Source organism: Narcine bancroftii, chromosome 2 (genome assembly GCF_036971445.1).
Source record: "Narcine bancroftii isolate sNarBan1 chromosome 2, sNarBan1.hap1, whole genome shotgun sequence".
Taxonomy (NCBI): Eukaryota; Metazoa; Chordata; class Chondrichthyes; order Torpediniformes; family Narcinidae; genus Narcine; species Narcine bancroftii.
This window is the reverse complement of record NC_091470.1, coordinates 257,901,509-257,916,500: the sequence shown is the minus strand read 5'-3', so window position 1 is coordinate 257,916,500 and position 14,992 is coordinate 257,901,509. Positions and strand designations below refer to the sequence as shown.

Below are 14,992 nucleotides of genomic sequence, written 5' to 3'. Positions count from 1 at the left end.
TGAGTGCGCAGGCCAATCTGGCAGCATTGTTTCTTGGTGATGCATTAAAAATGCATAATTGTCAGCAAGCAGGCAAATGCTGTTTATTTTTGTAGTACTTATGGCAGAATATTGCTCATCATTTTAGGAGAAGCGAAGATAAATGGAAGGTTGCAACGCCAGCATACGACCCCACAAAACACAGCATTGCAGATTTTTCCTCCAAACTAAACCACATCGTCATGGTTGTTGACTGCAGATCATTAAATCATAGCTACTGTACCAGTAACAACTGTTGGAAAGAGTTCTCCATCTTGTCCTATAACCCTTTCACCCAAACTCTGCAATTTATCACATTTTATTATCTGCTTCCATCACTTAATCTGGATTGGACAATTAAGTGTATTAACAGAGTCATCTTTGCATCTCTTGATTTTTGAAAATCTGTAATCTCTGGTTATTGAACTTCCCAACAAAAGAAATGTTTATCAAAATCCACCATCATTTGAATGCTCACTTGATATTCTTTATAATTTTTTTTAAAGAAAGATAGATGGTGGAAATCTGAAAAAAAAACAGAAAATGCTGGAATCATTCGTTGGATTAGGATGCATCTGTGGGAAGAGAAAACAGGGAATATCAGAACTGAATTTTTATTTTGTTTTCTTCTTCTTTGCTGTAAGGAAACCTTTTATCACTCCAAGCTTGTAATATCAGCTGGAGTGGTGCTCAAAATCACCCACACTAACCTAGCTCTAAATTTAGCATTATAATGAGTTTATTGTCATATACATTTTTATAATGTACTCATGCACCAAGAATCTTATTACTACAACCAAACATGTACTTCATGAAAAAAGAAACATTTGCAATTGTACGCTGTCTTAAATTAAAAAAGAGAAAAAATGCAAAATATGATAAATATCCACAAATTATTCTCGTGCAAAAGCAAGAAGTGATAGTGGTTGTTTAAAGAGTGTTTTTGGAGGTGGAAAATGTAAGTTGTTGGCTGTTATGTAAGTATTGAGTCTCTCTTTCTGTTCACAGGCAAGGTGCTATTGGATCTAATCTTGCTTGCCCCCGGCAGTGATATTCCAAGGCTGAAAGACTGGCTTCCTGTTGTTGGTGCATTTAAGCATCTGAGGGAGTGGCATTCAGCAGAAATTACCATAACAACAAAGAATGGCAAATGGTAGGTAATTTGAGGAAACTCATAGTGAAGTGGAATTCTGAAAGGCAAGTAGTTCTGTTAACTATGTTTTTAAATCACATCTTTTTTTATGAAATATGAACAGACTCCGTTTCTTCCAAGAGAAGGTTGAGGGGTGATCAAATGAACTTAAAATTATGAAAGGTTTTATAGATGCAGAGCGAATTTTCACATCTGAGGAAGAGCAAAGTAGAGGCCTTTGATTTTTGATAATCTCCAAAATTTAAGTGAGTTCAAAAGAAGTTATTTTACTCAGAAACTGGGGGAAATTTGGAATTTGCTGCCATTGTGGCAAGGGGAAGAGATGGATTTGAAGAGGAACTGAATAAGAATTATACTGATTTTGTTTAGCATGGAAGGAGGGAGGTGCCCATAGAGCATGAAGACCAGCATGGTTAGAGTTGGTCAAAAGTCCTGCTCTTGTGCCTTGTACTCCTTGTCACTCAAAGGTTGTGACCAGCAGATTAAGACCATGTTCCTGTACATTATGTCCATGTCCAGGTGTTTAACACAACTTGTCTCATTGTAGTTGGCAGAAAATGGCAGAATACCTGGGAGCAACTATTGTCAATCCAGAAAAATTAGCGAATGCGATTGACCCATTGGTGTTATGGAGAGGGAACATACGCATCCAGGGGAGAAAGGTACAATTTTTGTTGTATTTTTACATGGAAACAATATCCTGCTTGGAAAACTATCTTAAAAGAAAAGATATTTGAGGTTTCAGAAATTTGAAATGGAAACATTAAGTGGAGGAGGTGAAATTGAGAAGAGATGAATAAAATTCATGGATTCCTGACACAGTTATGTGGACTGGCCAACTAGAGGAGAGTCATACTGGATCTGGTTCTAGGGAATGAACCTGGTCAGGTGGAGGACCTCTTGGTGGGGGAACACTTTGGTGAGAGTGACCACAACTCCCTTAGCTTCAACATAGCCATGGAAAAGGATATAAACAGTCAAAGTGGAAAGTACTGAACTGGGGAAGGGCTAATTATGAAGGGATGGGGCAGGAACTAGTGAGAATAAATTGGACACAGATGTTTAAGGATTAAAGCACAGAAGTAATGTGGAGGAAGTTTAGGGACCACTTGTGCAGGGTTCAAGATCGGTTTGTCCTTGTCTACTGGGACAATGAAAAGATGGTAGGAAAAGGGAACCGTGGCTGACGAAGCAGGTGAAGCAAATAGTTAAGAGTAAGGAGGAAACACATTAGATATAGGAAGCAGGAAAGAGGAAGGGCTCATGAGAAGTATATGATAACTAGGAAGGAACTTAAGAAAGAACTAAGGAGATCTCAAAGGGGGCATGAGAGGCCTCGGCATGTAGAATTAAGGACAACCTTAAGGCATTCCAAGCGTATGTGAAGAACAGAAGGATGAAGAGAATGAAGGTGGGGCCGTTAAAGGATAAGATAAGGGAGGCAACATTATCCTGGAGGCAGAATACTTTGCGTCAGTTTTCACAAGAGAAAAGAACCTTAGTCATGGTGAGGTTGAAATTGAACAGGCCTGTATGCTGGACAATGTGGAGATTAAGGAAGTGAAAGTGATGGATTGTAGCGGTAACTACACTGCTATTGAAAGAACTCACAACCAGACAGGTTGAGCTCAGTGAGCAGAAAACTGGTTTATTGCTGGCTGATGGGCTGGACTTGTACTCCCAGCCCGGACCTGGCTGAGAACTGCGCTGGGGGGTGCTGAAGTCACTCGGGCATCACGTGGTCCCCCAGCGTGGGCTTCTGAGCCCGGTGCTGAGAAGAAGGTGAAATCCCTGAGGGCGCCATTTTGGCCGGCTGCCCCGCCGCGTGGATTACAAGCGGGGCCGGTTCGCCTGCCTAGTGGCATGTCGCCACACAGCCCCCCTCCGCTTCCCCCCCCCCCCCAGAACTGGCGCCAATGTCCTTTTTGGCAGGGCGGCCTCGCTTCTTGGGCTGGGCCACACTCACTGGTTCGGTGGGGTCGAGGTGAGCTGGCTTCAGTCTGTCCACAGTAAACAGTTCCCACTTGCTGCTGATGTCCAGCGTGAACGTAGACCCTGAATGCTGGACAACCCTGAACGGCCCCTTGTAAGGTCTCTGCAGAGGTGCCGCGGGCGGGTCCTGCCAAATAAAAATGTACTCTGTGGAGTGCAGCTCACTGGGGACGTAAGATGGCCGTGTCTGGCCGGCAGTTGGGGTGCGAAGGAGTCCAAGTGGGCCCAGAGGTGGGGAAGTAGCTCGTGCAGTGACCGCTGGGGTTTGTGAGGCGCATTGATGAACTCACCAGGCAGTGCCAGTGGTGTGCCGTTGACCAGCTCAGCTGATGACGCCTGCAGATCCTCCTTGGGCTTGGAGCGGATGCCCAGGAGCACCCAAGGCAGTTCATCCACCCAGTCGGGACCGGTGAGTCGGGCTATAAATGCCGACTTAAGGTGGCGTTGCAGACACTTGACCAGCCCATTGGCCTGCGGGTGATAGGCTGTGGTGTGGTGGAGCTCTATCCCCAACCTGTTGGTGAGCTGTGCCCTGAACGCAGAGGTGAACTAGGCGCCCCTATCGCTGGTGAGGTGATTTGGGACGCTGAACTGGGCAATGCTGGGGGGCACCGACGTCACTTGGGCGTCACGTGCTTCTGAGCCCAGTGCTGAGAAGAAGGGGAAACCCCCGATGGCGCATTTTGGCTGGGTGCCCCGCTGTGTGGATTACAAGCAGGGCCGGTTTGCCTGCCTAGTGGCATGCCGCCACAGGATCATCTTAAAAACATCAAGATTGACAAGACCCCAGGGCCAGATGCGATTTACCCCTGGATGCTGTGGGAAGTGAGAGAAGAGATAGCTGGGGGAGGAGCTATGATCTTTGAATCCTCTTTGGATGCAGGGGAGCTGCCTGAGGATTGGAGAATGGCAAATGTAGTCTCCTTGTTTAAAAAAGGTAACAGGGAGAATCCTGGGAATTATAGACTGGTGAGTCTTGTCAGTGGTGTGTAAACTTTTGGAGAGGATTTTCTTTTGAATATTTTATTTTTGTTTATTTTTTTCAAAAATGAAAGTGAGATTTTAAATATACAATATTTCTCACAAACACAAACAAAACAGTCCCTCCCTCCATCACCTTCCATACATACAGATCCGTTCACCGTCAGAATTTACATATATTTTAAGTTGGGGAAACTACATTTTTTTATATATATTACTTTTATACCTCTTTTTGTTCCTTTTTATTACTGTATCTGGGCCCCTATGGGTCCAGTTATGGCTGCCATATTTATTCTTTAAGTTATATGTGATTTTGTTTTCCATAGATATACGGCTGCTCATTTCCACAGTTCATCGTGCTATGAGTAGAGGGGATGTATTCCAGTGATCGCAATACATTGTTTTGCTACCACTAGTGCTATTTTTGTAAATGAGATTTGATATTTGGTCAATTTGTCACTTATGTCCATGAAATTGCCTAATAAATATACCTCTAGGTTGCCTGTGAAGGCCACTCCTGTTATAACCATATATAACCATTTATGGAGCGGAAACAGGCCATGTTGGCCTTTCGAGTCCACACCGATTCACTGATTTTGTGCGCCCTCTTCAGCCATTGGTCCCGGTAAATCTTCATTCAATAACGATCCTGGTTAATTTTTCTGCGATTTCTTGCCCAAATGGCCTCACTTTCACAATCAACCAAGTGGCATATAGAAAAGTTCCTGTCTCAGTCTCACATCTGAAACACGGCTCTTAAATTTCGGCTTTTGATCTGTGTAACTTTTGTGGGGTAAGATATAATTGGTGTAAAAAAAATTAGAATGAACCAATCCATATCTTACATTTATAATTGATGTCATGCTGCCCTTACGCCAATCTGACCAACTTGTTCTGAAATCACCACACCCAACTCTGACTCCCATCTTTCCCTTAACCTCTGCAACCCTGGTTTTGAACTTTCGCTTTGAAGAGCAGAGTACATTTTTGTTATAAATTTGGGTGTATTCCCCAGTCAGACCCTTCATTCTTTTTCACTAATTTCAGGTGGGGTCAATGTTGGTCCCCATCTTTCTCTTACATTTTTATTTCTCCCAGGTCTGACAAAAGATCATCAGTCTACAAAGTTAACCATTGATGCTGTTTGTTCTGCTCGGTGTTTCGGCTTAACTTTGGGTCTATTATGTTTCTGTATGGTTGGAAAGCGTAATCAGCGAGCTACAATGGGTGGCTCGGTTAGCGTAGTGGTTAGTGCAATGCTGTTAAAGCGCCAGCGACCGGGGTTTGAATATGGCACTGGCTGTAAGGAGTTTGTATGTTCTCCCTGTGTCTGTGTGGATTTTCTTAGGGGCACCGATTTCCTCCCACCCTTCAAAATATAAGAGAGTTGTAGGTTGATTGGTGTTTTTGGGTGGCACGAGCTCTTGAGCTTCTCCCTTTTGGTCTGTTTCTGTGATGCAGGTTTAATTTAAATTTTAAATTGTTGTTGATTTGTAAAGCCACTATAGGGGAAAAAAGTTTGGTTCATTTTTTTTTTCTCATGGTTTAAGTTGGTGTGCATTTTTATTTAATTATTAAGGAATCATCTTAATTTAGAGGAGAATGTAGTATCTTTGAAGGCCCAGTAGGGTCAAAACAGGCAGGGCAGTATAATGATTGCATTAACACGTTTACATTTTTAATTTCCAAAATAAATCTTGATATAGATATCCTGGATTAGGAATGCAAAGATTAATTTAAAAAAATACTAAATCTTGCAAGTTTCAGAAATCTGAAATATAAGCAGGAAATGCTAGAAATATTCAGCAGATTAGGGTAGTTTTAAAGTTGGCAAACGTTTTGTGGAATAAAAGATCCTTAATCGGAAATAATGTCTTTCTCTCCACTAATGTTGCCTGACCTCTTGAACATTAGTTTAAATAAAAACTGAGGCACCCGACTTTGCAAAACGTTTTTTTTTGAAGGTCATCAATATGGTAAATAGGGGATTGTCTTTTAACATTATCTTTGCGCATTTCCTGGAGGCGCTTGGAAGTTCTATATGTGATAATCAACAAGAATAAAATGACACAGATTTGGGGATTGCTTTTGGACATTGATTGGCAGTTGGCTGGATATGGAGAGGAGAAATAAGGAATGAATTGCCTGTGATAAGTAAGGCTCCTCAAAGATCTGCGCCAGGCTTCTGTTTTAACAATAGACTGTACAAAGTTATGAAAGGTTCTTGATCCAAGTTTGCCAGATTGAGGAGGGAGTACAGTGAAGGCTGTGTAGATAGAACAATTATAAATGGATATAGAGAAACAATATCCGAGGAAGTGTGTAAAAATAGTTCGGTACAGACTAGAGGGGCCGAGGTGGCCTGTTTCTGTGCTGTAATTGTTCTATGATTCCATCAATCTGAATTTGGACAAAGCTGTAGTTTTTATTGACATAAAGCTATAGAGGACATGGATGACTGAGTACTTGATTCACAGAATGTATTTCATAGTTAAAGATTTTTTTTTAAAGGCTTATCAGGAGCTTTCATTTAAGAGTTCATGGAGATTGTTAGAATATTTAAAGCTTAATCTGAATTTGTGATCAGGTTTGAATATTTTATTTTTTTCCATAAATATACATAGTAAAATCTGCAATATCAGTATGTGTGTGTGTGTGTGTTTGTGTGTGTGTACAACTTACAAAAAAACACCAAAAGAAAACAACCCTTCCCCCCCACCGCCCCACACCTTTTCACAATATAGATCCACACACCGTCAGGACTCACATTTATGTTGACCATTAAAAAAATTCTCAATGGGGATGTCACTTGCATTTATACTTTAACACATCTATTATTGTAGTTAAAATTATAATTGGATCCTTATATGATCAAAATATGCCTGCAATATGTTGATAAATATGTCATATTTGTCCTTTAAGTTGTATGTAATTTTCTTCCATAGGTATACAACTATTCATCTCAGCAGTCCATCGTGCTACATGTATGTAGAGGGGAGTCAGATTTCCAAATAATTGTGACACATTTCTTAGCCACTGCTAAGGCTATTTTAACAAATGAAATTTAGGATTTAGTTAGTTTATTGCTTATTTCAATAAACTTGCCCAAAATATAAAGCTCAGGTTGCCCGTAAAGGCCACCTCTGTTACCCTTGTTAATATTTCAGTAATATCCTGCCAGAAAGGTCTCACCTTCACACACAACCACGTAGCATGTAAAAACTTTCCTATTTCTGTCCCACATCTAAAATGCATCTCTAATATTTCAGACTTTGATTTTTGCAACTTCTGTGGTTTGAGATACAATTGGTGTAGGAAATTATATTGCACTAATCCATATCTTGCATTTATAATTGACATACTTTCCAAACACCAATCAGACCATCGTCTTTCCATTATTCCAACTCCTAGATCAGGCTCCCATCTCTCTCAATCTCTGTAAACCTGGTTTTTCACTTTCATTCTGGAGAGCGTAGAACATCTGAGTTATAAATTTAGGTGTATTACCCAGCCAAATTGTTTGTTCAACTTCACTAATGTCAAGTGGGACTAAATTTGGCCCCCATCTTTCTCTTACGAATGATCTTAGCTGGAGAAAACAAAAGAAAGACCCATTAGCTACTCCATATTTATTTATTTCTTAATTGTTCAAAAGACAAAAGTGATCCCTCCACATAAGTGTCATCATTTTATCTTATTCTTTTATCATACCATGAATTTAATATTTTGTTACCCAGGTTCGTAGGCAGCAACGGATTTTTACATAATGGTGATATCCCTGCTTTTTTTTCCTCAATTCTCTAATTTTTTTTCTTGCCATATTCGGATCTCTTCCCTCGATTCCTTCTTTCATTCCAATAATTCAAACATTGTTTCGTCTGCTAAAATTCTCCATGTGGCCGATATTGTCCAGCAGACCTTGTCTGTCCGACTCCCCCATTTCTTTGCATCTTTTTCCAAAGCTTTTAGCTTATCTTGTGTTTTTACCAAGTCTACTTCTACTTGGTTCATTCCTTCCACGATTTCTTTAATTTCAGTCATCCTTTCAGACATGCCTCTCATTAGAGTTTCAACACCTACAAATTGATTGCTCAAGTTTTCCATTTTCTCCAGGATAATATTTAGTTCTTGTCCCAATTTCCCCAGCTCTGCTGGAGTCCACCAGTCCCGGGGTGCGCTGGCCCTGAGGCCACTCACTTTTGGGCTTTTGTTCGATGTTCCTGGCTGAGTAGAAACTTCCTCAATTTTTGTTCTCAGTTGCCTTGGTTTCTTAGTACTTGTTTTGTCCATTTTGTGGTGAGAAAGTTCTTAATTTTAAAATTTTAACCATCTTTTTAATATTCTTCACAGAGAGCTCAATCAAAACATGTCTGCTTAAGTCCTTCTCATGGCCACACCCCCTCAAGATCAGTTTTGGACCACTTTCTTCATAGATTCAGCTTGTTTATGCATGTATTAAATTCAGAGACTCAAGTTTCTTCTAACGTCAAAATAATTCCATTAATGAGTTGAGAATTGTCACAGTAAAAAGATATTGTTATCATAGTATTTGCTTCTTCAGTTTCCAGCCACGGTTCTATTTGACATTATTTCAGTACAGTTAAACCCCAATTTTTCATGCCCTGATTTAACGTGAATTCTGATATAATGTGAAGAGTCATTGCAGGAGTGGGACGTTGGGAAGGACACGGCAGTACTGGATTATTGTGTCAGGTGTGTTCTCGCATTGCAGAGAGATTCAATACGACGCAGAAGTAATTTGTGTTTTAATTTCAACTTTAACAACAGCAATCTGGTTTTCTTGCGATGCGATTTTATTATCCTCGTCAATCGCTTTACAACGGGGCTACACTATAATTACTGAGATCAGAAATAAAAGCTGTGTAGTTGTTACCCTTTATGATTGCATTTCTGGTTTCAATTGCAATTCTTAAAGTCGCAGAAGTATTAATTTCTACCTGCTATTTTTAAAATCACTTAGTAGTGACACAATGACAAACCTTTGCCAAGGTCTCCTTTCCTCCAGCTCCCCAATCCCCTCTCTCTCCTGATCAGAGACCTACCCTCTCCCTTTATCACTTCTCAGCTTCTTTCTCCTACCCTCCCAGCTGCATCCACCTATGATCTCTTACCCATTAGCTTGTGCTCTTCCCTCCTTTCCTCCACCCCTCCTTCCCCCCCCCCACCACCATTTTATTCAGATACCTGCCTGTTCTTGCATATACCTTGACAAAGGGCCCAGGTCCAAAACATTGGTTACTTCCTATGGTTTGTGACTTGCTAAGTTTCTCCAGCATGAGTGTGTATTGCAGACTTTGTGGGTTCACTTATTGCCTGTGGAACTGATGTTTCCATTCACTTTCTTTTCACAAAAGTTTCATTAACTCTGAGATATGTCAAAACATCAAGTCAAACCTGCAGACTATTAATGAATATGGTAAAGTGTTGTGATCCGTTCCAAATAGTACTTATTCATTCTTGATGGCAAAGGTCCAATTTTTTGAGATTGATGGGTGATACTGTATCTCTTCCTTTCAAAATATGACCGCAGATTATTTCAAAAGGTCTACCATAATATAAATGTATTACTTCATTCTCGTGCACATTCTCATGCTCACTGTGCAGAGGTATCCACAATTCAGTGTCTTTTAGACTCCTCCTTAACACTAAATTAATCAAGTGTTTGGCTAGTTTTTCTGATGTTCCTTTCTGTGACAGTGTCAGGTTTTGCCTTCTCTGCTTGAGAGGCTGTCATATATTGAATACCCTAGATTTGTGAACCTTGTAACCTATTTGGTGTGCAATTTATAAATGTAACGCTGTTCAATCTCTGTCACCTCTACTCTCGAACCAAGGCCACTCTAACCTCAGTCATTGTGCTGCAATATCCAGGCAGCATATTCAGACATGTGATTGTGCCCATTTGAAGGTGGAACATTGAGCCATCTTTTTGTTCACTGAAGCATAGAACGTAACAGGCATTATGATATAAAAACCTACAAAAGGAATGCAATTATGAATCAGTCCCTGAACAATAAATTTTCACCATGAAAATGCTGGAGATCACTTTCCACCTCTTAGAAATGACAAACCGTGATGAAATTCTCTGCAGCCTCCAGTGAACAGCTCAATCTTTCACTGTCTGAAGAAAAGTGTTTAAATCTTAATCCCAGCACAAAATCTGCCATGGAGCCGTGTCCCTGCCATCACCTTTCTTTTTTAAAATTTTTTATTTTTCACACTATAAACCATACTGATCAAAATACATACAGACATTTTTCTCTTGAATATATACACTGTCATTTTCTCCCCTTTTTCCCTCCCTCCCTCCCTCCCTCTCCCCCCCCTTCCCATTTATTCAAAGTTCAATCTTTTTTTTTTAAATTTTTTATTTTTCACACCATAAATCACAATAGCCATGATATACACTTTTTCTTTTCCACACATTTACAGTGACTTTTTCTCCCTCCCCCCTCCCTCCTCCCAAGCCACCCCCCCACCCCCCCCCCTCTCATCCATTTTAGGTATACAATCTAGGTTGCATTAATTCAGTTAGACAATGTTGTCATTCAACAAAAATACACCAGAAATTCTACTGAGTCCATTCTTTTCTTTTCTTCTCCTTCCATCAACTTAGGTAATGTTTGTTCCCGGTAGGTTTTCGCTATTGTATTTAATGTACGGCTCCCATACTTGTTCGAATATTTCAATATTATTTCTTAAACTATATGTTATTTTTTCTAATGGAATACATTTATTCATTTCTATATACCATTGTTGTATTTTCAAATTATCTTCCATTTTCCAGGTTGACATAATACATTTTTTTGCTACGGCTAGGGCTATCTTGACAAATCTTTTTTGTGCATCTTCCAAGTCAATTCCAAATTCTTTATTTTTTATGTTACTTAGGAGAAAGATCTCTGGATTCTTTGGTATATTGTTTTCTGTTATTTTATTTAATATCTGATTGAGATCATCCCAAAATTTTTCTACTCTCTCACATGTCCAGATTGCATGAATTGTTGTTCCCCTTTCTTTTTTACATCGAAAACATCTATCAGATACTGTTGGGTCCCATTTATTTAACTTTTGCGGTGTAATGTATAGTCTGTGTAACCAATTATATTGTATCATACGCAGCCTCGTATTTATTGTATTTCTCATCGTTCCAGAGCATAACTTCTCCCATGTTTCCTTTTTTATCTTTATATTTAAATCTTGTTCCCATTTTTGTTTAGTTTTACCATTTGTTTCCTCATTCTCCTTTTCTTGCAGTTTAATATACATATTTTTTATAAATCTTTTGATTAACATTGTATCTGTAATCACATATTCAAGGTTACTTCCCTCTGGTAAACTCAAGTTGCTTCCTAATTTATCTTTCAAGTAGGATCTCAGTTGGTAATATGCCAGCGCTGTATCTCCAGTTATATTGTACTTATCTCTCATTTGTTCAAAGGATAAGAATCTACTTCCTGAAAAACAATTTTCTATTCTTTTAATCCCTTTTTTTTCCCATTTTCTAAAGGCAAGGTTGTCTATTGTAAAAGGGAGTAGCTTATTTTGCGTCAATATTAGTTTTGGTATTTGGTAATTTATTTTATTTCTTTCTACATGAATCTTCTTCCATATATTGAGGAGATGGTGTAATACTGGAGAAGTTCTATGTTGTACCAATTTTTCGTCCCATTTATATAATATGTGTTCAGGTATCTTTTCCCCTATTTTATCTAATTCTAGTCTCGTCCAGTCTGGTTTTTCCCTTGTTTGATAAAAATCTGATAGGTACCTTAATTGTGCGGCTCTATAATAATTTTTGAAGTTTGGCAATTGTAAGCCTCCTTGTTTATACCATTCTGTTAATTTGTCTAGTGCTATCCTCGGTTTCCCCCCTCTCCATAAAAATCTCCTTATTATTTTCTTTAACTCTTTGAAGAATTTTTCTGTCAGTTGTATTGGCAATGCCTGAAATAAGTATAGTATCCTTGGAAAAATGTTCATTTTAATACAGTTTATCCTTCCTATCAGTGTTAGTGGTAGCTCTTTCCAATGCTCTAAATCGTCCTGTAATTTTTTCATTAGTGGATTGTAATTGAGTTTATATAATTGGCCTAGATTTTTGTTTATTTGCACACCTAGGTATCTTATTGCCTGCGTTTGCCATCTGAATGGGGATTCCTCCTTAAATTTTGAGAAATCCGCGTTATTCATAGGCATTGCTTCACTTTTATTTACGTTTATCTTGTATCCCGACACTTCTCCATATTCCTTCAATTTCTTATATAGTTCTTTTATTGATAGTTCTGGTTCTGTTAAGTACACTATCACATCATCCGCAAACAGACTGATTTTATATTCCCTGTCTTTTATTTTTATTCCTTTTATATTATTATCTCTTCTTATCGATTCTGCTAGTGGTTCTATAGCTAGCGCAAACAATAATGGTGATAGTGGGCATCCCTGCCGCGTTGACCTGCTTAAGTTAAATTGCTTTGATACATGTCCATTTACTGTCACTTTCGCTAACGGTCCCTTATATAATGCTTTAATCCAATTAATATACTTCTCCGGTAAACTGAATTTTTGCAATACTTTGAACAAGTAATTCCATTCTACTCTGTCGAAGGCCTTCTCTGCGTCTAAAGCAACTGCTACTGCCGGTGCTTTATTTCCTTCTACTGCATGAATTAAGTTAATAAATTTACAAATATTGTCTGTTGTGAGTCTTTTTTTGATAAATCCAGTTTGGTCTAAATTTACCATTTTCGGATCCTGTTCTGCTAGTCTGTTCGCTAATAGTTTAGCTATTATCTTATAATCTGTGTTTAGCAGAGATATTGGTCTATATGACGCTGGTGAGAGTGGATCTTTCCCTTGTTTTAGTATCACTGTAATTATTGCTGTTTTACATGAATCTGGTAAGTTTTGTGTCTCATCAATCTGGTTGATTACATCCAGGAGGGGCGGTATTATTAGGTCTTTAAATGTTTTGTAGAATTCTATTGGGAGTCCATCCTCTCCTGGTGTCTTATTATTTGGTAAATTTTTTATTATCTCTTGTATTTCTACTGTTCCAAATGGTTCTGTTAATTTATTTTGTTCCTCTATTTGTAGTTTTGGTAGTTCAATTTTAGTCAAAAATTCATCTATTTTCCCTTCTTTCCCTTCGTTTTCGGTTCGGTATAATTGTTCATAGAATTCTCTGAAGTTTTCCTTAATTTCTTTTGGATTATATGTAATTTGTTTGTCTTTTTTCCTTGTTGCCAATACCATTTTCTTAGTTTGCTCTGTCTTAAGCTGCCATGCTAAGATTTTGTGTGTTTTTTCACCTAGTTCATAATATTTCTGTTTTGTCTTCATTATATTCTTCTCCACCTTATATGTTTGTAATGTTTCATATTTTATTTTTTTATCCGCCAATTCTCTTCTTTTGGTTGTATCTTCCTTTATTGCTAATTTTTTTTCTATGTTTATTATTTCCCTTTCCAACTGCTCTGTTTCCTGGTTATAGTCCTTCTTCATCTTGGTTGCATAACTTATTATTTGCCCTCTAATGAATGCTTTCATTGCGTCCCATAGTATAAACTTATCTTCCACTGATTCCATATTTACTTCAAAGTACATTTTTAATTGTTTTTCAATAAATTCTCTAAAATCCTGTCTTTTAAGTAGCATGGGGTTTAATCTCCATCTATACATTCTTGGAGGGATGTCCTCTAGCTCTATTGCCAATAACAGGGGTGAGTGGTCCGATAATAGTCTAGCTTTATATTCCGTTTTCCTAACTCTCCCTTGAATGTGGGCTGATAACAGGAATAGGTCTATCCTTGAGTATGTTTTATGTCTAGTCGAGTAGTATGAGTATTCCTTTTCTTTTGGGTTTTGTTTCCTCCATATGTCCACAAGTTTCATTTCTTGCATTGATTTAATTATAAATTTGGTTACTTTGTTCTTCCTGTTAATTTTTTTCCCCGTTTTATCCATATTTGGATCCAAATTCAGATTGAAATCCCCTCCTATTAGTATGTTCCCTTGCGTATTAGCTACCTTCAAAAAGATATCTTGCATAAACTTTTGATCTTTTTCGTTAGGTGAATATATATTAAGTAGATTCCAAAGCTCTGAATATATCTGACATTTTATCATAACATATCTCCCTGCTGAATCTATTATTTCCTCTTCTATTTTAAATGGCACATTTTTGCTAATTAATATAGCCACTCCTCTTGCTTTTGAATTATACGATGCTGCTGTTACATGTCCTACCCAATCTCTCTTTAATTTCTTGTGCTCCAATTCAGTTAAGTGTGTTTCTTGGACAAATGCTATATCTATTTTTTCCTTTTTCAGTAAATTTAGTAGTTTCTTCCTTTTAATTTGGTTATGTATTCCATTAATATTTAGAGTCATATAGTTCAGCGTAGCCATTTTATATTTTGTTTATCTTCTCTTTCCGTTTTTCCATCATTACCTTTCCTCCTTTTCCATTTCTGTTTTCTTATTTTCAACTCTTTACCAGACAACATTCCTACAACATCCAACATTTTCCTTATTCTCCTATTTCTATCTTCTTTATCCCCAGTCTCCCCTTCCCCTCCTGAGTTGCCCTTTATCCCTTGTCGGACAACCACATCTCCCCTCTCCATTTGGATTTGCGAATCCACTCGCAAGCGTCAACTGATTTTGCAGTGACCGCTCTTTTCCCCCACCCAGCCCCCCCCAGAAAAGATTTCGCTTTTTATATGTCACAAAGGTCACTCTTTTAATTCCCTCCTTATTCTCTCTATTTCATTGCCTTCTCTTATTAATTCTTGTCTATACTCTCTATGTTTTCCTCTAATTACA

General features: G+C 38.4%; 1 protein-coding gene across 9 annotated transcripts in view; it reads left to right on the top strand.

Moving 5' to 3' along the window:
- mtbp (MDM2 binding protein) overlaps positions 1–14,992 on the top strand; it is a 108,881-nt gene that overhangs the window by 23,537 nt on the left and 70,352 nt on the right. For all 9 annotated transcript variants that reach the window (XR_011352151.1, XR_011352152.1, XR_011352150.1 and 6 more), the window contains 2 exons: positions 1,027–1,171; positions 1,719–1,833. Coding sequence is in view for 6 of the 9 variants with exons in the window: in XM_069920950.1 (XP_069777051.1) it covers positions 1,027–1,171; positions 1,719–1,833 (260 nt within the window). In the remaining 3 variants the exon portion in view is untranslated. The remainder of the gene's footprint in view (positions 1–1,026; positions 1,172–1,718; positions 1,834–14,992) is intronic.